A 21,490-nucleotide genomic window follows, 5' to 3' on the forward strand; every position below is an offset into this window, starting at 1 on the left:
GCTAGGGCCCACTAGCTAGAGAACGTAGCAGCAGCGACCACGCTGTATCAATTCACCAATGCACTGTAAACGTACGTATAGCATTTAGCATAGCGCGGTTACTTCCAAAGGCACCGTAGAGAGCTGCCTTTTTACCTAAATGGTTTTCATCTTAGGGAACTCACTGCGCAAACACATAGATACACACTATGGAAACAGAGGCAGAGCAGCAATGTGCTTTTGGGAGTGGGTGTGGCCTCCTCCTGCCTACAGCAGAGTGAGACTGTGCAGCGTCTCTGCCGTATCAGGAAATAGCTCTGTTTAGTCATTTGGGTTATGAAAAGCACACTTTCAAACTTATAGGTACTGTTGGCTATTGGAAATGGAAAAATAAATAATTTATGATTATATTATAATTAAAACAAATAATCAAAATATCAATTCACCCTTGGGTAGGCACTGCCTACCTTGCCTACCCTGACTGCACGTCACTGGTTAGGGGTTATGATTAAGGTTAGGGGCAGAGTTAACGTCAATTATAGTTGTAATTGCGTAATTGATAATTTATTACAATTTTTTTTTAAAAAGACAATTAATTACAATTATGGCATAATTATAATTGTAACTGCAATTTTAAAAATCTGTTGCTGTCATAATCGTAATTAAATTGTAATTGAGTTTAGATAATTGACTTTGTAACTGTAATTTCCATGAAAATTCTATACAAAATTGTCAATTATAATTCACTGCAATACTGGGGAACCATGTTACAGTTTATGTACAGTTCTACACGTTAACAATTATCAAAATGTGTTTCATATCAAGCTTTCACATTTTACAATTGAAAAACATTGAAATTGAGAGATATATTGACAGAAAAAAGGCTCAGACAAACACTCAAAAATATTAAAACCTATATTTTCATTGATTAGGAAGCCTAACAAGGTAAACAATAGATATGATAGATGATAGATATTTGTTTTTAGTGTACTTTACAGCTGATTTAGGACCTGTTATCATAAGAGTTGCTAACAGAAAGCTAACACAAGAGGAAGGTTAACTTTTATTAGGTTAGTTATTTCAGGTTCAGTTACTGTGATTAATTGTAATTTTAATTTAAGCACTTAAGCGTGTAATTGTTATTGACTTTCCGAGGATAAAAAATGATTTTAATGTAATTGTAATTGGAAAAAATGCTGCTCACTAGAATTATAATTGAATTGTAATATGTGTGAACATGGGTAGTTGAAAATGTAACTGTAACTGAAAAATGTAATTGACCCCAACCCTGGTTAGGGGTTAAGGTAACTAATGATGCTTAATGACACCTTATTAATGTTAGAGGTAATGTCAGGTGTCATGTCATAATAATGACAGTGTAATTATGTATAAAACTTCAAGTTTATTATGTAAATATATATATATGATGTTATAATATAATAATAATTACATTATATCTCAATCTGAATCACGTACTACGTAAAATGAGAAAAACTTTATCATCCAACCAGCAGAGGCAAAGCTCCCTCTTCACAGAATCACAAGAGATCATCAAATGGAGCAATGACTCCGGCTGAGCCACTCTCCATGGAAACCGTGTTCAATATCGTCATGACAACCTTCAGCGGAGAAGAGGGAGAAAATGAAACACCAGACAGGGGGAAACAATAAAAGACAGTGATCAGGATTGACAGAACAGGCCTTGACAGCTTTCTTTCCCTCTCCGTCTGCTCTACTGAGCTCACACACACACACACACACACACACACACACACGCACACACACGCACACAGCACATCTGTCAGTCATCACTCTTCTGAGGCCCTGGGTGAGTGATGCTGTCAAACTAATGGAGATATTCAGGTGTGGGCTAACCATCCACTACAAGCCTTAAGGCTGCTTTGTGTTGATAGAGTCATCAAAATATGCTCTTCGGTCAAACTGAAGCATATGGAGTTACCTCCACTGAGCACAATGTGGAATTAATTGGGGCGTTATTTCTATGGTGACAATTACCTTTAGTACCTATAGAAATAAATAGTGGCTTGACTTTGAGTAAGAGTGTTGAACAGGTGAGGTATAGTCTGGTAATAGGATTATTGGGAGATGATTTTTTTTTTTTTAATGTATTTCTTTTTACACACAATTACGTTAGTGTGTTTATTTGTAAAGCAATAAACAGAGGTTATTTGCTTTACAAATAACCAATAAATGATAAGGATCAAAGCGTTTCAGTCCCAGAGGAGTATGGAAGTATGGAAAATGAATGGTTAAAAATAGACTTTTTCTTGTCTGATGTAAAAGTTTAAAAAACATTGTTTTGTGGCGCGAAGGAGTCTCTAATTTGGCCGTGGGGGTAAATTTATGTGTGAGACTGTGATTGTCTTACATGGTATTGGCCCGTGTACGTCACTACACCACTGCAGCCTTAATAATGTACAGCTTCTCAAATTAGGTATTCAGAATAATTTTCGATCAGGATGGTAATATTAATTCAATAAATCATTGCAGACATAAAATACTGTCTCCCTGAAATAAATAAATAAATAAATAAACTGGTAAATCGTGAAATTTTATCAAAAACCCTTCCAAACACGCAGTTGTGAATACATGTAAATTGCGAATCTTTTCGTATAAAATATTCCCACTTAGCTGTGAGCGTAAACATTAGATTCTGAAATTAATATGTTAACTACTATGATGTAGTCCTAAACCACCACATTAAGTTTGTTCATGTCTGATTGCACTCTGGACAGACAATAATTTATATAAACTGGTTTCTGTAAGTTGGAGCTGATGGACAGTAGCATAGCGGGCTAACAGCAGCCTGATTACAGTTTTACAAAAAGACCATAAAATGATTTTAATGAAATTTGATATGAAGACAGAGGTGATATCAAGATTCAAGATATTTCCAGTTTTCCATGTTGGCGATACAGAAAATTACAATATTACCTATATTGATGTATTTTTATTGTATAGCTTATTTTGTATTAAAATACAAATTTTTGGAGTTGCTACTTTTCAGAACAGCATGAAAAGCACAGTCACTGAGTGCGTCAAAACCCAGACTTTTCCCTAACCCTGCCACACTGCAGAACTCACTCACACGTGCTGTCCCTTATATAGGAGGAAAATCCAAAAGAGGCACAAATTGTGCAGCTGTTTGTTACTGTAATACATGTGCCTGTGTAGCATTTTTCATTAGGCAAATTGAAGCTAGAATTGTCTTTACTTATTGACTTATTGAGTTTTTAAAAAAAAATCAATATTTATATTGTATATTACCAGTTTGAGATAGTGAATTTCTTGGAAAGCAGCCGATACGTGGATTAATATTAAAACCCTGGAAAAAATAATAATTTGGGTGTATTTCTTTCAGGGCGCACACGACGCTCATATAACTTGTTAGTGTGAGAGGAGGCGTGCATGTTTTCTCTGTACATGCTTATACTCTCCATCATCTGTTTCATCCCAGTCATAGGGTACCTCAGGGTCTTCAATATTGAAAGTGGCCTATTGTGCTGCAGCCCATGATGCCATTTTAATTCAATTGCTAATAATGGATTAGACCCACTCTCTCCTCCCTCCATTACCACAACATAAAACATCCCAGCTCATCAAATTATATATTTTCATTGGCAACGCCAAATAGTCATCATAAAGCTGCACTGTGTGTGTGTGTGTGTGGTGTGTGTGTGGTGTGTGTGTGTGTGTGTGTGTGTGTGTGTGTGTGTGTGTGTGTGTGTGTGTGCGTGTGTGTGTGAGACGGATTGAGACTGAGAAACCGAAGGAGAGGAAGATGAAGACATGCAGGCTGTAATTAGCGTTGCCTGTCATAACAAGTCTCCATGGAGACGTGCTCCATGTGTCATCCACACCTCCGATATATAACCACGTGCGGCACAGGGGAGTCTGCAGCACAGCTTGTGACTGTCGTTACACCACTTTGAGAGGGCTTGGTGAGAACCAGCAGACCATGCACGACACGTGTAGGTGTAGTCTGCTGGTTGATCTATAAATAGCCTTTACATGACAGAAGACAAAGTAGCAGCACACTGTGCACTAGACTTAAATCCAGCAGTGAATGGCAAACGAAAATCAAACAAAGGGTCAATTTATCTTGAACACCAGGAGGAGAAATGGACTTTATTTGCATTTATGCATAGAAAAACATGCCTACATTCAGGGGTGGACTGGGACGAAAATTCAGCCCTGGCATTTTGTGTCCAGACCAACCCACTACATGATCAGCGACACCAACATGTGGCTTTTGATGTCTTAATTATAATTATTATTCCCCCAGAAAACCTTAAAAGGCGAAACCTTTTAACCCCTTTTTACCTATTTCCTTTGGCCTTTTTTGCAACTTCCTTTGTCCTATTTTTGCCCCTTTCAAAAGTTCTGAGACTTTTTTTAGAATTAGCTACCTTTTGCCAATAAAAATCCCTTTTTCCCTATTTTTTGTCCATTTTTGCAACTTCTTTTTGACACTTTTATCCAATTTTTGTCCTTTCTTAAATTTTTTAGGCCACTTTTCATCCAAATAAGTTAACTTTGGCCCAATAAATTCCTTTTTCCCTCCATTTGACCTCTTTTTGTTCCACATTTTTGCCCTTTTTCACTATTTATTTGCCATGTTTTGCCCTTTTTCACTATTGTGTGCCACATAAAAAAAACACAAACTAAAAAAAAAAACATGTAGCGGACTCGACCGTCCCATTTCGGGTTGGTGGCCCACTGGGACAATATATGCCAGATGGCCAGTCCACCCCTGCCACATTAAACAAATGCACACACACACACATTTTAGAACAGTTTGTGTTAAAATAACAGTAACGTTTACAATCCATAATCAGCAACTATGAAACAACTTGCTGTGTGCTTCTCTCTCACATCTACTGTGTATGAAAACAAGAAAAACATGACGCGTCTCTGCAAAGGTGAACTAACAAAATGTCCATCTGCCATCTTTTGTTTTAAATGGACTTTATAATGTGTACAGAGAGGTTGTTTTTGTTTTTTTTACAGAAGAGAAACAGACACAAAGTTGCACTGTGCTACAAATAGAAAGCTGTGCTTCTACACATTCATGAACACAAATCCTAAACAGAATGAGTTTCCTCTTGGTTTATTAAACATAAGGCCACTATTGTCCACCATGAGGATCATGTTAAATATCATACACTTCTGCTGCTCTTGCTTCTATGAAAACCTTCAGAGAGGATTCTATAAATCCCAAGACAGACAGAAGTGTTAAGAAACAAATCTGATTACTGCACACACTCCATTACTCCACATGAGGCACAAGTGGAACTGATGGCGTTGCACAGAATGCTGTTTTTTTGTGTTTTTTTAACCAATATATTGAAAATCTGCCATGTATCTAATACAGACTACATTTGGTCCGGTCTCAACCAGTAATAATGCATCCATTGTATATATGGCTAATGGAAAACAATGACAATGGTTCTCCATTGATTTCCTTCTTTTGTGAAACTCCTATTGTACAAGGATTTACAAAACAGCCTGTGAGCTTCATTCAAGTGTCTGCGCAGAATGTTTGTGTGCTTCAGTGTGGCTTCTATCACAAAGCAGAGCTGCAACATCTGGCGACCAAAGTCAAACCAAAGTCATCCCTATGTTCATTACAAGCACTTCGACAAGTTTAAAAGACTTGAATTTAAATAACTAAAAAAAGTGGCTTGAGCTCCAATTACTAGTAAATGTCACCAACAACAAACAATCACTGAAAACACATAAATGACCTTTAAAAGAAATGCTTAAAAATATGCGTAAATCCCAAATTTCCATACATTAACTATTCTACAAGTGTTTAGCTTTGATCAGATGTAACAATAAGAATCAAAGGAAATTAAAACATGAATCACTTAGATTTGTATTTTATCTGATTAAAGTGACAGGGCTGCTTTATCATGAATCCAAGCTGTGCGAACAGAATAAAACGGCTATCGCAAGTGTTTGACATTCATATTACAAATAAAACCCATTTTTTATTTGATTACATCAACATTACTTGGAAATTACGATAACGCTCTTTAATTTACTAGTGTTTTATTTACTTATAGAGTTTCAGAAACTTATATGTTTTTTTAAAAAAAAATGTAAATGCTATAGCTGAGAAGAGAATTTGAAACATATAGAAAAGTGGAACATGTAGAAGAACATCATGGAAATCAATTTGTTCAACGCGTCTCAAATCAGGAAAGGAAAGCAAATGTTTGTAATTTTGCAAGATTTTTTAATGAATTAATTTAAATTTGAATTATTTCACTAAAAAAACAAATCATATACATAAATTGTATAGGCAAAAGGGCCAGATTGCAAGTGCATTGAAACAACACTCTGTATCTTTGTTTATTTACAGCTTCATGAGTTTAAATAAGTTAACCAATAACTTTGTTGTGATAGAATTTCTTTATCCAACCATCTAGTCTCATATCTGCTGTAATGTGTGTTGGGTCACAATAGGATTAGAGGGACATATTGTTCCAGCAGGAAAATGTGACCCATATCTAATTTTTTTTGCCCATATGCAAACTGCATCTGATCTGTTAAACACAGTTTGAACAACACAAATTGCATTTTTTTTTTTAAATCCGACCCAGGCTACTTTCTATAAGTGGTCCTAAATCTGATACGTATCTGATATTTGCAATGTGACTGCTGTATGAATGACCAGGGCACATTTATCATCAAAATGCAATAATCGTCACAATTCTGGAATTGCGGCGAGGGGGGAAAAGTATGGAAAAATTATGGGAAACAAAGTCATAATTATGAGAAAGAAAATGTTTTGGTAAATCCATCTGTACCCATGGTACTGACCAGGAATCTCCATTTGTTGTTCAATAAACCATGCTACTTCAGCCACATCAGCTTTATCCTTTTGACGCCAGAGTCTCTCTTTGCTTAGTATCTTTTCAAGGTTGCGTTTACTCAGCATATTTCTATGTGAATGTGCAAGCAAACAAAGTATTTCATCATTTGTAAAGCCCCGTCTAAAGTAGTCTTTGATAGTCTTATCAGCGTCAGCTCACCACATGAAAAAGCTACTATAAATGTGTTTAAGTATCTCATAATTATGACTTTTTTCTCATAATTATGACTTTCTATCTCATAATTATGACTTTACTAACTCATAATTATGACTTTGTTTCCCATAATTATGACTTTCCTTGGTGATTTTTTTTTTTTTTTGTGGCGGAAACGGGCTTCCATAGAAAAGACCCAGCGGGTAACGGAGTAGAAAGTAAACATTGAAAGTAGAGTGAGGTCTTATGCTGCGTTCACACAGAATGAGGCCAGATTATATATAAATTCAGTGGGATAGACGTGGTAGAGGAAAATTCTTCTCCCGTTGAGCGTTGGCCGCGGCACGCACGCTCCCATTTTCCGTGACATTCGTCATTTGATTGAGTGGAAAATATTATCCTGCAGAGAATGTTTCGCGCGGATTCCTTAGTCAACGCGGACAACGGTCTTTTCACCCATTTTAGCGTAGTGGAGAAAATAAACGTGGCGGTGTGTGACCACCCGGAGCTCTGCGACACACACAACTACTACAGCAGTGGTTCCCAAACAGGGGTACGTGTACCCCTAGGGGTACAGGAGCACATTGCAGGGGGTACTCGGAAAGATTTAATCATTTTAAAGTAATTGGTGTTGATGATCCTGGTTCCTTTTGAGGCTATTTTTTGTACAAATTCACAACAAACTAACAGTACTATTGCTTAATAAAATACTAAAACAGGATTATTCAATGCTGTAGAGGCAGTATTAACACATTTCTGACTATAAGAGACAATAATTAGCTACATTTTACATAGGAGACTGTATTTACTTCCTGTTAGTAATCACATAAAAGTTACATTGTATTTGGGTTTTTTTGTAAATTCCACTCATTGTTTTAAATTTATAGATTAAGCCTAAGGGAACCAATGTTGTGAACCAATGAGATACAGTTAGGGGTTTAGGACTGTTCCATAAATGAAAAAGCATATGAAATTATGAAGAGGGTGCTTATGATGTGAAGAGGAGGTACACATGATTTGATCAAAATGCAAAGGGGGTACACGAGACCAAAAAGATTGGGAACCACTGTACTACAGTATGTGTTACCCCAACACCAATCATTAACATCCATCTGGGTTGTGCAAATTTAATGATCGCTAATTCAAAACTTTACTTTAGTGTTTGAACATGTGTCTTAATGAAGAAACCTTGAGCTTCCCAATCATAACATTATGTTTATCAACTCAGATCAGAAATGTAGTCCAAAATGTAAATAAAGGGAAGTTTTTTCCATTCGTTCAGAAGATGCTTGATCATGCAATCCATGCAAACCTGTAACATGTTAGAATACATGATTATAAGTTGCAAATATGCTTTACCACAAGCCTTTAGAGCTATGAAAAGAAGACAAACAAATGAATGCAGAATTTAAAATAGTCCAGTCCTCCGATCATTTAGGAGGGAAGAAGAAACTCCATGAAAACCATTGTTGGAAACCACCTGAAAAAAGTGTTTATCACGCTCCGCTTCATAGCCAATGGGTGTCAGGTCAGAGTGGTGACCTCTGGTTGAGCATAGTTTCCAGTGGCAGCGAGGATGTCTTTGCAGCTCTCTGTGGGGGAAGAAAGACAGCGATATAGTGACTTATAGCATGAGTTCTTTGGGGAATTTGGGGTTGTGAGACACTAGGAGGGGGTCTCCAGATGCCTTCAATTAACTAAGAAGATTCTTTGAACAATTTGAGCCCATTTTTGCTTATTTTTACCTTTTTTCTTCAACTACACAAACTTGCCATATTTTAACCTATTTTCATCACATTTTCTTGTCATATTTTTGCTACTTTTAATGCATTATTGCTACATTACTCCCATTTTCTGCTACTTCTCCATCAAATTTCAATGCCTTTTTGCACATTTTTTCAACTTTCAAGACATTTTTGGCATTTATAAACCCTTTTCAACACTTTTCCCACCTAATGTTGCATATGTTGACCCATTACTGTCACTTTTAACTTCTTTTCACCATATATCATGCTTGTTTTTTTCCAATTTAACTACATTACTTGCCAGTTTAAACTAATTGCTCCAATAGTGACATACTTTGAACCCTTTTTTTACCACTTTTTCTGTCTGTAAACATTTCCGTGGTTTTTAAACCCCATTTAACCACCTATTCCACATCTTTAAAATCATTTTATTTCTGATTAAAACAAGGATTTACATCTTTAAGATGACTATATACTAGGGCACAAATGATACTAAACTTCCTGGATAACAGTGGACATTATTCAGATAAATAAATAAATGTGGTTATCACAGATTCATAGAACAATGGACCATAATTTTACTGACTTTATGGGTGGAAACCGAAAAAATCTCTCCCTTTATTCCCCCTTATAGATTCCCCTGTCTCCATGTGACTATTCTTCAATGTTCATGTCTGTGTTCAACCACCTTCAGGTACAGTGGGGGTCCCCGTTCTCCAAAGGTGAAAGTAACAGATTATACACGTTGCTGTAATTGAGTTGCTTTTATGGGTATATTTTTCAAACAGTCATTTTACCTGTACTTAGGAATATTCTAAAAGAAGTAATTGGTTACATTTGTGCACCCAACCGTTACTTAGTAAATTATATGTTTTTTTTGTTTAAAAAGGATCAACAGACATTTTGAAACTACAAAAAATTAAATGACCACACAACAATCAAATGCATCACATCATAACCGACCAATCAGATTAAATGTAAAACAGCAATGAATGCCGGTTATTTTTCACAGTTTTATAAATGTTCATGAATGTAGCTACTGTATACTTAGAGCCTGATAATATTATTTATTGGTTTTACTTTATTTTAAAAATGAATTATACATTTTGCCAAACATTTTATTTTATACAAATGCCTCTGTGGAAAGTACCAATTAAGTTACAATTGTGCAAGATTTGCTCTCTTACTTTTTATGTTTATATAATAGATGTTTACTGTATGCAAGGGAACCTTGACAAGATTTATTACCAAAAATAAATGTTGGGGTGAAAGTAACTTTTACTTTGAGTACTATTAAATTGAGCTACTTTTTACTTGTACTTGAGTATTTTATGTATGACTTGTATTTGTACTTGTACTTGAGTACAATTTTAACAGTACATCTACTTGAGTAGAATATATCACTACTCTGTACATCTCTGCTGGTCCCTGACACCTTTATTTTTGGGGGTCGCGGGCTGAAAGGGTTGAGAATCACTGATTTATAGAACAGATCGAGTGGGAGCAAAACTGTTTTTGGAAACAGTGATGAATGATGTCGGCCTCAAGCTATTGAATTAACAATTAACACGAGCAGAAGAACAGATGAAGACGCTCATACAGTATTTTGTTCATTCTGAGGAAGCAAAAATACAGATTGTTCAAAATTCAACCAAAATAGCATGTAATTAAATAAATGTGTTTTTATACTGCAACTGATTTATCATCTAGCTCACCGGAAACTGTTGTTTAACCCTAGGAGCATCTTTGTGACCAATAGTGACATTTTGGGTGTTTCTTTTTTAATTGTTTTTATTAGAGGTGTCCCGATATTGATATCGATATCGGTCCGATATCAGCCAGAAAACGAATATCAGATTTTATCGGACTGCATCTAACACCTCCAATATATATTATAGTATATTTATTCAATTGTAGATAATGTAGATATTATGTTGAAGGTTAAAAGGTATGTTAACCAATTGGTTAATAATAAATGGGTCAGTTTTTCTCATCTCTACAGTTGCTGACTATTGTTCTCTGTTTGAGGAACATCAACTTGATCAAGCCTTTTCTAACACTCCACACTACAAAATAAGTAATAAAGTATGTATGATTTGTGATGATATCGCATTGGATCGATATCTGCCAATACGCAAGGATGCAATATCGGTGTCGTATCGGAAGTGAAAAAGTTGTATCGGGACATCTCTTGTTTTTACATATTTATTAGATTAATTCCAAAGTCCTACTTATTGGAAATGTCTAAAAAATGAGATATGCATCATACTGACACTTAGTAACCTCGTGACCAAATTTGCCTTATGACTCCCATTGTAACCACATATTTTTTTTATATGGTAAATGGTAAATGGACTAGATTTTATATAGCGCTTTATCACCACACTGAAGCAGTCCCAAAGCGCTTTACATATCAGCTCATTCACCCAATCACTCTCACATTCACACACCAGTGGGACAGGACTGCCATGCAAGGCGCTAGTCGACCACTGGGAGCAACTTAGGGTTCAGTGTCTTGCCCAAGGACACTTCGACACAGAGTCAGGTACTGGGATCGAACCCCCAACCTCTCGATCAGAAGACAACCCTCTACCACCTGAGCCACGGTCGCCCCGTATATACTGTAATCATGACATATTATAATGCTTTTTCAATAATACCTAATAGATCTAAGCCTCCTTCAAAATAAAGGGAAAATATGTTTTACATATAATGACGCCCTACCAATCGCGTACATTTTAGGGAAATTTCAGTGAAGGCCTGGATTTCTTATCTTGCAAAATATACAAGGTGTACAAGAGAATTTTTGTTCTTTAAAACTGTCCTCCTTCCAAATATAATTACGCATTAAAATGAATTCTGCAATTAATAACGGTTGTAATACTTTCAACACAAATATTTAATTTTGGCCCTCATTTTGGGAAATACTACATATTTAGTGTTCTCATAATGAAAAGTCCATAGAAACGTATAATAAATGTTATATCTATGAATAGGTCTGAGGTAGTTGAAAAAATCTGATGTGATGGAAGTAAAAAAAAAAATTAATTTAGTACATATTTAATGCACTTTTATGAGACGGACCGTTTGAGTACACAGAGTGTACACTTGTAAGTACATGTAGTGGAGTGCAAAATGCTTAAAGAAAAACTATTAGTGGTGATAATCCTGAGGGGTCACTACTGAATAAGGATGCTGATTGGAGCTTCTGTTAGCTTTTAGCTACACTGCATCACTCATTATGTACTAGCTGTAATCACAGGGAGATTTGGACAATTTTTATGTTTATAAATAGTGACAGCGTTTCCTGACACTATCACGGGGCTCCATGTGACATCTTTGATTACTCCAGTAGCCTTTTCTTCTGGCTGCAGGGAGAGCTCCCATTTCCTGCCACTGATAGCCATCTCTGCATCTTCAGAGCCGCATCCGTCTGCCCTTTCTCCCTGGTGAAATATTACCCACACCTTACAACCTGTAACCTGGGAACCACCCATCCCAGTCCCTGATGGGCAGAGCTACTGTTTGTTGCTATCAGCCTGAATGGCTGCAATTACTGAAGCAGTTATTTAGCTGGAGTTTTGAATTCAACTATTGAAAATGTTGTTGATACACACTGGAGGTCCACTTGAGCCTTATTGCAGATAATGTAGTAAAATGTGTTGTGTATGTGTGATGTCTCCTCTGTAATAGACACAGTCATCATGTTCAGACTCACCAGATGCAGAGCTCACAATTGAATTAACGCCATCCTTTCTGTCTCCTAGATTCAGTTTTCAGGGGCTCTGGTTTTTCTCAGATTTTCTTTTTTTTTAGCCTGACATCAGAATAAATCTTGCACCACAATCTCAAGAGTTGACTACATGATTTTTTAATGTATTATTAGAAGCTTTGCATGAATGAAAGCCGGCGACTATTCTTCTCTGTGTGTCTTTTTCATTGAGACAAAAAGGGCAGATGGCTGCTTTGTAAATTTCCCCCTCTACTCCGTCCTTGGACAAATATTCTATCACGCACCAACCAGAATAATTCAACATGCTTTGATAAGGCTTTCAGGAAACATGTTCAAACACAATTTCCCTGTTATGGACAAACATACTCTCAAAGGAGCCAAGCTGCAGTAAGTGCTCCTTTATGTGTTGTTGTGTTTTTTTTTTTTTTTTCCCCTGGCGGTGATGTGCTAATGAGCCCTGATAGTGAAATACAGCTCAGTGAAATGCAGTTTAGCAGGAGAACACCTTCACTTGGGTTTGTTTACACATAACAGCCAAGATGCACATCATCCAAAAATGACAACGTGCAGAAATGGATTAATGTATGAACCATCCACACTGTCTAATATTAACAATAGGGAAACAAATATACTCACCTCACTCATATCTGAATCCTATAGATGTGTCAATCGAGCACATGTTACCTCTCTACAGTCCCTTATTGTGCATTTATTGTTAACTCTGTTAAGGGGAGGTTAAAAGAAAAAGTATGGACACCGCTGATTTTCCTAAGTTTCAGGAAAAATTCCATCCCTTTAATTATCATGATAAAATATTTGTATATACATATTTTATATATGAACCCCCCTCACCCACTGAATGCAGCAAAATTTCAACAAAATCAGTTTAAAAAAAGTAACCTTTATTTAAAAAAGTAAAAATTGTTACTACTCATGACATAAAATGTCATAAAATATGTAGTCACATAATTCAGAATAGTAATAATACACTTAAGTAACACTTAACTTGAAGTGTTATACATAAGGCTGACAATACGCTGTTATTAGCATGAATAAGGTGTCATTAAGCTGTCATTAAGTGTCATTCACTAAATTATGACGCCTTTTGCTAAATGATGACATCTTTGGAGCTATGTTGACATTTTTTTGGGGTTAGGTGGAGGGATCTAGTGGGGTTAGGGTTAGGTAGGGTTCGGGGTTAGGGTTAGGCAGCCTTTATGACACCTTATGCATGCTAATGACAGGTGTCATGTTATAATAATGTCAGCCTTATGTATAAAACTTCAAGTAAAGTGTCGCCTAAAGTTCTTTCTGTGCAAAAGAATCAAATATTTCTTGCTTCTCTATTGTTTAGTAAGGCCGTTTTTGGCGTCTCACCCGCACCCTCGTCATGATGTCATGTGCCCACCAGCTAAAAGATGAAGCATGCAAATAAACCCTGATACCGTCTTCTTTCAGCTTTAAAATACTTTCTGGTTTATTGTGAAGATGTTGAAGTCATTTCCATTATTGTTTATTTCAACCTTCTTGAATGTGAGAATACACAGTTGTACTTACTAAGGTTAATTAACATTTTTTTTCATAGAAAATGAGCTTGAGTGAAGGATAGTGACTCAGTGTGGACTGTTGACAGAGAGGAGTGCGTATATGTTACCGGTACAGACGCCGGGGTCACCAGGGGTCAGGAGGAAGCGGGTGCTCTCTTTCTTATTTTTGTCTCTCCCTCGGGTGCAGCGCAGGGACCACTTCTCACTGGGGGACAGCGGCTGGGTCAAGCTGCAGCCTTCCTCCTCTGAGAGCGCCACGTTTGCATCCCCGTTCTGTTTGGAATCTGACAGGAAGACACCAACAAAGACAGTGATGTCACTAAAAATGTATTTTTGAATGGAATATTATGAGGTGTAGTGAGCTCAGTTTACAGGTAAGTCCTTCAAAACCTAAAAACTAAAACGAAGCAGGACTTGATGCTACCATTTGGCTCGGTGCCACTAAAATTATTGATCAACATTGGACGTAAGGGGTTGGATGGTTGATGCCATTACGATAAAACATGTGTACTTTAAAACCTCATAAATAATACAATCATCAGCCATAAGATGTTTTCTTGTTGTAGTTTATGAGACAATGTATGCACTGCAGTATATATTTGTGTAACAGCAGGAAGGTTGATTTCGATTAATCAATCAATAGTAGAAAAGTAAGTTGACATAATCACATTTAACGTGATTTAGGTGCCAGTGAAATATTTCATGACGAAAATGATAATTTATTAAAAACATATTCTACTCGCATACACTGTATGCAATGCCACATCTGCCTTTCAAAACATTCAGTATCAAAGATCAAATAAATATTTGATAGAAAAAATCATTAAAGAAGTTTCCATTAAAGTTTTAGGACCCTACTTCCATGGGTGGAAAAGTGGTTTATATCTCAGGCAGGGTCCGGTGCAGATCACACAATCGCCATACTAGTGATTAACAGAAAATAATAAAAAATAATATTTCAAAATCATTTCATTAGGTTTTATCACATAGAGTTATGAAATGTATTTTTTACTATGGAGAACACACTCTCACATTTGACAGACAGGTGTTAATATCAGCCTAACGCACAAATCAGATGAATCACTGTACTATTATGCACTGTTTCTTATTATTCTTGTTTTTTATTGTTAAGTGTCCTTGGATGGCCTGAAAGGTGATTTTAAATAAAAAGCATCATTACAATAATAATTATCATTAATATTACAGAATTATTTACAAATAAATATTCATTAAGATTTCACAAAAGCATTTCTCACTAAAATATCTGTTGTGCTGTAATCAGTACAACCTCTTAAACAGTTTACACATTATTTCCAGAACATTATATTAAAGTACAGTGGGATTATTGATTTTATTGTTGCATTTTCCTTTCAATATTGCACTTTGTAGACGGTCCCTGCCCACTTCACACTTGATCTGCAGCTCGTTGACATCAATGCGTCATTTGAGCTCAGCAGACGGATTCTAATGAAGACAACAGCTTATTCTCTGTGTTAAACTGAACACAAAGAGGTGCAATCAAAGTGTTTGTACCCCTTTTTATTGTGAGATATTGATGCAAGAAAATGGAATCTGTGAATATCAGATGCACAACACTTTTTCTCCACTAAGCTCTTACTGAGGACCTCTGCCGGCTCCCTTTCCACCGCTCCTGTCAGGCCCCTGAATAAATAGGGGTTTGTTCCAGCTGAAAGATGTGGGTGCAATCCTTAACACAATAGAACCCGCCAATAGAACTTATCTGGTACTTATGCCTTGCGTGATGCACTGCTTAAAATAAGGGCTTTTATCTTTGTACTTCTAAAGCTGGGGTCACCAACAAGGTGCCCGTGGGCAACAGGTAGCACTCATGGACCATGTGACGGGCCCTCAGGAGCTCTATTACTAATGAGCTCCATCTAAAATCTGATTAACTTTCCAGGATTGAAACTCACAAAGATAAATACAGACGACAGATGTAGTTGTTAGTAGAGTTGAATACTGCTGCACGTGATAAAGTTTTAGTTTTGACACAGCTTTAAATGTTTATTTTCGTTGACACATTGGGAGAAATGTTTTCACATGCTGCAGATTTGTTGTATGGGTTGTGGTATGTTATATATAATAATATGATATAAATAAATTTTAAAAAATTAAAAAGCATGGTGGATTTTACAAATTTTACATGTTTTACGATGAGTTAAAAGTTGTTTGTTAGTAGCTAGTAAAATAGCAAAATGGGGATTTTCTATTTACTGTAATGTAGAAAATGAAACAATTGAGTAAATTAGGAGAGATAAAGTGTTGCATGTTGAAACTTAAACATTTCCTATTTTTTTAAGTGTCTGCTAGCCTTTCTTATTATCTTACCCTCTAATTAAAGTGTAACTATGAAAGTGTAACATTTAAGAACCTCTTTCTAACTGGCAGCCCTTCAGACTTCACAGTACCTATGAAGTAGATCACAGTTTCAGAAAGTTTGGTGACCCCTGTTCTAAAGTATTGTAAACTGATCAGTAGAAATCCAGTGCAAACAAGTCTACCTGCACATCCAGACCCTAGAAATAGTAAATGTGGTCTGACCTGAGCGGCTCCTGTGGACATTCTCCTCTGCAGCCAGCGGACAAGTGTCACTCTGAGTGCTGTCTCTGTGGGAATTATTTTCAGATATCCCAAATGAGACCGAGTCCGTCGGCGCATCTGGGTTTGGGTTGTGCTTCTTTTTCTTTTTCGGCAGCTTCTGTTTCGCCATCGCCAGTGAGTAGTACATCCCGAAGTTATTGACGATGACAGGAACAGGCATGGCGATGGTGAGCACGCCAGCCAGCGCACACAACGCCCCGACCATCATACCCAACCATGTCTGTGGATACATGTCTCCGTAGCCCAAGGTTGTCATGGTAACCACAGCCCACCAGAAGCTGATAGGGATGTTCTTGAAGTGTGTGTGGTTGGATCCGGTGGGGTCATCGGGCTGGGCTCCGATGCGTTCAGCGTAGTAAATCATGGTGGCGAAGATGAGAACACCCAAGGCCAGGAAGATAATGAGCAGCAGGAATTCATTGACACTGGCCCTCAGCGTGTGACCAAGGACACGCAGCCCCACAAAGTGTCGCGTCAGCTTGAAGATCCGGAGGATCCGGACAAACCGCACCACTCGGAGAAATCCCAACACATCATTGGCAGCTTTGGATGAGAGACCTCTCAGACCCATCTCCAGGTAGAATGGCAGAATGGCCACAAAGTCAATGATGTTGAGAGTATTCTTAATGAAGACCACTTTATCTGGACAGCAGATGATGCGTACCAGAAACTCAAAAGTGAACCAGACCACACAGACACCCTCCACTACAGTGAGAATGGGCTTGGTCACCATCTCCGTTTTCGTTACTTCCTCTGTAACGTTGCCTGTGACGCGCAGCTCTGTGCGGGTCTGCAGATCATTGAAAGCTTCATGTGTCTCCAGGCAGAAGGTGGTGATGGACAGCAGGATGAAGAAGAGCGAGGCGAGGGCCACTCCCTGGAAAAGACAAAGACAATCACCATTAGTGAATCCCCATCAACAGGCAATGGTTGGGATTTCAAACAACCTTATGTTTATTAGTCACACAGCATGTTTTTTATTTATTCAATTGTTAATAGTGTACATTAAATTATTGCCAAAAAAATGAATCAGGCAATTAGAATTCAATAAATACATTATCCGCTCCTCGTGTAAACTACTATCACATATAGCGGTAATTCTCAAATGGAGGTACGTGTACCCCTAGGTGTACACAATGGCACAACAGGGGGTACTTGAGAGAGACAGAGAGAGGAAAGTTAACAAATGAAAGCATTAAAAATATGAGATTTTTTACTGTTTATCTTTAGTTGAAAAAGATAATAATACAAAATGTTACCAGCAACTCACAAAAACGACAATAAAAACACACAAAATAAGAGAAAGATATATACTGAATAATAAAAAGAACAGACAAACAACAACAAAATACACAAAATTACACTAAAAACACATGCACTAAGAGAGAAAAATACTTACCATTAGCAGCAACACACTAAACGACAACAAAGACGCACTAAATGAGAAAAAACACACAAGATCACTACAAAACACACAAAAATAACAGAGAAAAATGTAAAACGGTGTAAGGAACAACCAAACATCACCAAAAACACACACACTGACAGAGAATAATTTAAATGATAACAACAACACACAAAAATGACAACAAAAACACACAAAATAAAAAAAATACACTGAATAATAAAAAGAACAGACAAACAACAACAACAACATGACACCAAAAACACAAACAAAAACACACAAAATGATGACAGAAATGATTTTGATTAGAACATGAACTGAAAAGTGACAGGAAATGATAAAAACAATAGAAATAAATCTATTCGGGAGACACTAGATACTGTTTCTTTCCACTTGTTTACAAAATTAGATTCTTTAAAATGTGTCACCACTTATTCATTTCATCATTATGCTCTATAGTTGTTGTTTTTTCATAGATATCTGAGCAAAATGTTATAGTCGGACAAAGGCGGGGTACTTGGATTCAAAAGTGAGAGAACAGGGGTATTTGTGCCAAAGAAGTTTGAGAACAACTGCATTAGAACATATGCAATGAACATACTGTATGTAACACAAAGGTCACGAACTCATTATCTATTGACAAATGTAATCAGTAAAGTCAAATAGTTACTTTATTAGTGAAGTAATTGGTACTGATAGTGTGATGAATTTGAGAGAGAGGAGGAAAGATTTGATAAATGAGCCTCTAATAAAGACTCAAATAAAATATGGCAGCACAAAGGAGCTCATGCAGGAACTGAAAATGTATCAAAAGGAGAGAAATGTATTCAAAGCCGTTTTCTCTTTTGATCACCATCTGAAACCTTTCACAAACTGGCAGATTCATTTTAAATTGCTGTTAGCAAAAACTCATAAAACAATCCAAGCCCTGGAGAGGTAAAGTGAACAAAGCAGCTGCCTGTTATTCACCTGCACAATGGCTGTGCCTCTGTGTGCTTGTGTTCATACTGTGCGCCCACTCATGCTCGATCTGGCTTTATTGTTTACTAATGCCTTGACAAATTGTAGAGCCCCGCGAACCACTCCATGGTACAGCTGGATAAATATGTGCCCATGACCTGCCGATGTTAGGCCATCTTCTTTTTTGTTCAGCCTTGTGGTGTTGGGTTCAGTGAGGACAAACAAGAAATGACCGGAGATAAACTAATGGATGGACACACAACATGAATAACAGCTCTTCACGGTGCTCATTTTACAAGGACAGGAATAACTGGGGTTTGGTTGTTAATATACATAATCAACCACAAAAATACTAATATTTCAATTCTTTATTAGTGCACCAGTGAACACGTAATGCACATTCATATCACTGAAAAAATGTAAATTCTAAGTTTTCTATTTTGGCGATATAGAAAATTACGACATTGCCTATATCGATATAGGCGATGCTATATATTATAGCTTTTTTTATATTAAAACACTCATTTCAGGAGTCGCTGTCTTTGCTACTTCTCAGAAAAGCATGAAAAGCACAGTTCGATGAATTGCTGAGGGCTCCTTAACCCAGACCTTCCCCTAAACCTCTGAACTCACTCACATGTGCTGTCCCTTATTGGAGAAAAAGACAAACACAACACATATTGTGCAGCTTTTTGTTAATAAATGTGCCTGTGTGGCATTTTGCATGAGCAAATTTACCCCTAACTTATATCATAAATAATATGAAGATTTACAGTATGTTATATATCGCCATTTGGAGAAAACATTTTGAGATGAGTTTTGGTCCATATCGCCCAGCTCCAATGTTCAAGCTTCTTCAGCTTTGGAGAGCTCACAGCATCACAGGTACACTGTTCATGGATAACACTCACTGGGACAAAAAACATCAATAAACACACAACCAAAGCAGATGAGTGGACGAGGAGCTGCTTTTTCTTGTGACTGTATCTAAAAACTGAGACTGCGAAGCTTTGGTCTGATAAGACACTCTTATGAAAAGATTCTGAAACAAAGCTGGGAAAATAAAGGTGTCTTTTGTGATTTATTCATGTTTGCAAAACATATTCCATTATTGTCCACTCGCCATTAGCTTCAACTCTCAGACTGTTGCTCATAACTAGCTGAAGTCACAAAGGGGAAAGTGAGTACACGCGAGAAATGTTCAAGTAGTGCTCATCAGTTCGCAGCGTATATAGTTTGTTAAAACACCAAGCCAGAGTCTAGGGCTGGGCGATATGGACCAAAACTCATATCTCAATATTTTTTCTCAAATCGATAATATTATTTCAAATGAAGTCTGACCATAACATAAAGACAATTCTGAGTTAAATTTGCTGATGCTGTACAATATGTGCCACATTGACTTTTTCACCTGTAAGGGACAGCACATGTGAGTGAGTTCTGTAGTGTGGAAGGTCTGGGTTAGAAGGACGCACTCATCAATCCGTCTAACTAAGCTTTACATGCTGTTCTGGGAAGTAGCAAAAGCAGCAACTCATAAAACAAGTGTTTTGAAATTAAATTAAATAAAAAAATAGATAAATCGCGAAAATTTTCATATCGCTAAAATAGAAAAGTTGATACATCTTGAATCTCGATATATCGCCCAGCTCTACCACAGACACACAATTCTGTTAAATGCACAAAGTCAAATTGTTTGTGGGAGAGAATTCACTGATAGTGAGAACTCACAAATAGTAAATAGGGAATAAATCAGTGCTTGTCAAAGTGTGTGGCGCGCCCCCCTGGTGGGGAGTGGAGACATGACAAGTGAGGCGCGACCAACAGGAGGACATTTTCAACTTCATGCTAGTCTTCTTAAATGACTTTCTTCACTGACAATAAAGATCATTAACACTGAACAAAAACTGCTACACACAAAGAAAGTAATAATGAGAAGCCTAAAAATGCAGCAGACATGAAAAGAGACTGCATTAGATACGATGCGACCGGGAACAAAATGTAACATGAAACTAAAGTACAAAAATAATGATTGACGTCGGCATGTATTTCACATGAAGCGGAAAAATAAACAAACTTTCAATAGGTGACTTAAAAAAATATTTTTTTAAACTTTTTTGGAACAGATTGCAAACAATGCTTTGTTATTTCCTGTATTTTTGACTTCTGCACTTTTAAATTAGGTAAATAGTTTTTGATTTTTGATTTATTATGAAATATGATGTTACTTGTTCCATGTTAGTTCAATACATTTGAAAATGTGTTATTTATCAGGATTAACTGCAGTGGCATGGATTAATTTGTAAAATTAACAATACAGTACCCTGTGCCCTTATTATAACTTTTGATACACTAAGACCAGTATTTAATGTCATAGAAGTTCCATTCAAATACAAATACAACATACAAGTGACTACCATCTCTGTGAAGCAGAGTTCATCAAT

The 21,490-nt window shown here is 36.8% G+C and overlaps 2 protein-coding genes across 3 annotated transcripts in view; both read right to left on the reverse strand.

The window, feature by feature from the left end:
- LOC114466932 (sortilin-like) overlaps positions 1–3,461 on the reverse strand; it is a 20,887-nt gene extending 17,426 nt beyond the window's left edge. Inside the window, exon 1 of the mRNA XM_028452808.1 lies at positions 3,369–3,461. Within this exon, the coding sequence (XP_028308609.1) occupies positions 3,369–3,461 (93 nt within the window). The remainder of the gene's footprint in view (positions 1–3,368) is intronic.
- Positions 3,462–7,421: 3,960 nt separating this feature from the next.
- The window catches only part of LOC114466786 (potassium voltage-gated channel subfamily C member 4-like), a 31,529-nt gene continuing 17,460 nt past the window's right edge, over positions 7,422–21,490 (reverse strand). Inside the window, exons 3-5 of one of the 2 annotated variants that reach the window (XM_028452513.1) lie at positions 16,622–17,558; positions 14,167–14,343; positions 7,422–8,626 (exon numbers count right to left, since the gene is read on the reverse strand). In XM_028452513.1, coding sequence (XP_028308314.1) covers positions 8,559–8,626; positions 14,167–14,343; positions 16,622–17,558 — 1,182 coding nt within the window. In that variant the 3' untranslated portion in view covers positions 7,422–8,558. The remainder of the gene's footprint in view (positions 8,627–14,166; positions 14,344–16,621; positions 17,559–21,490) is intronic. The other variant, XM_028452514.1, reaches the window with a different exon arrangement.

Source organism: Gouania willdenowi, chromosome 7 (genome assembly GCF_900634775.1).
Source record: "Gouania willdenowi chromosome 7, fGouWil2.1, whole genome shotgun sequence".
Classification (NCBI taxonomy): Eukaryota; Metazoa; Chordata; class Actinopteri; order Blenniiformes; family Gobiesocidae; genus Gouania; species Gouania willdenowi.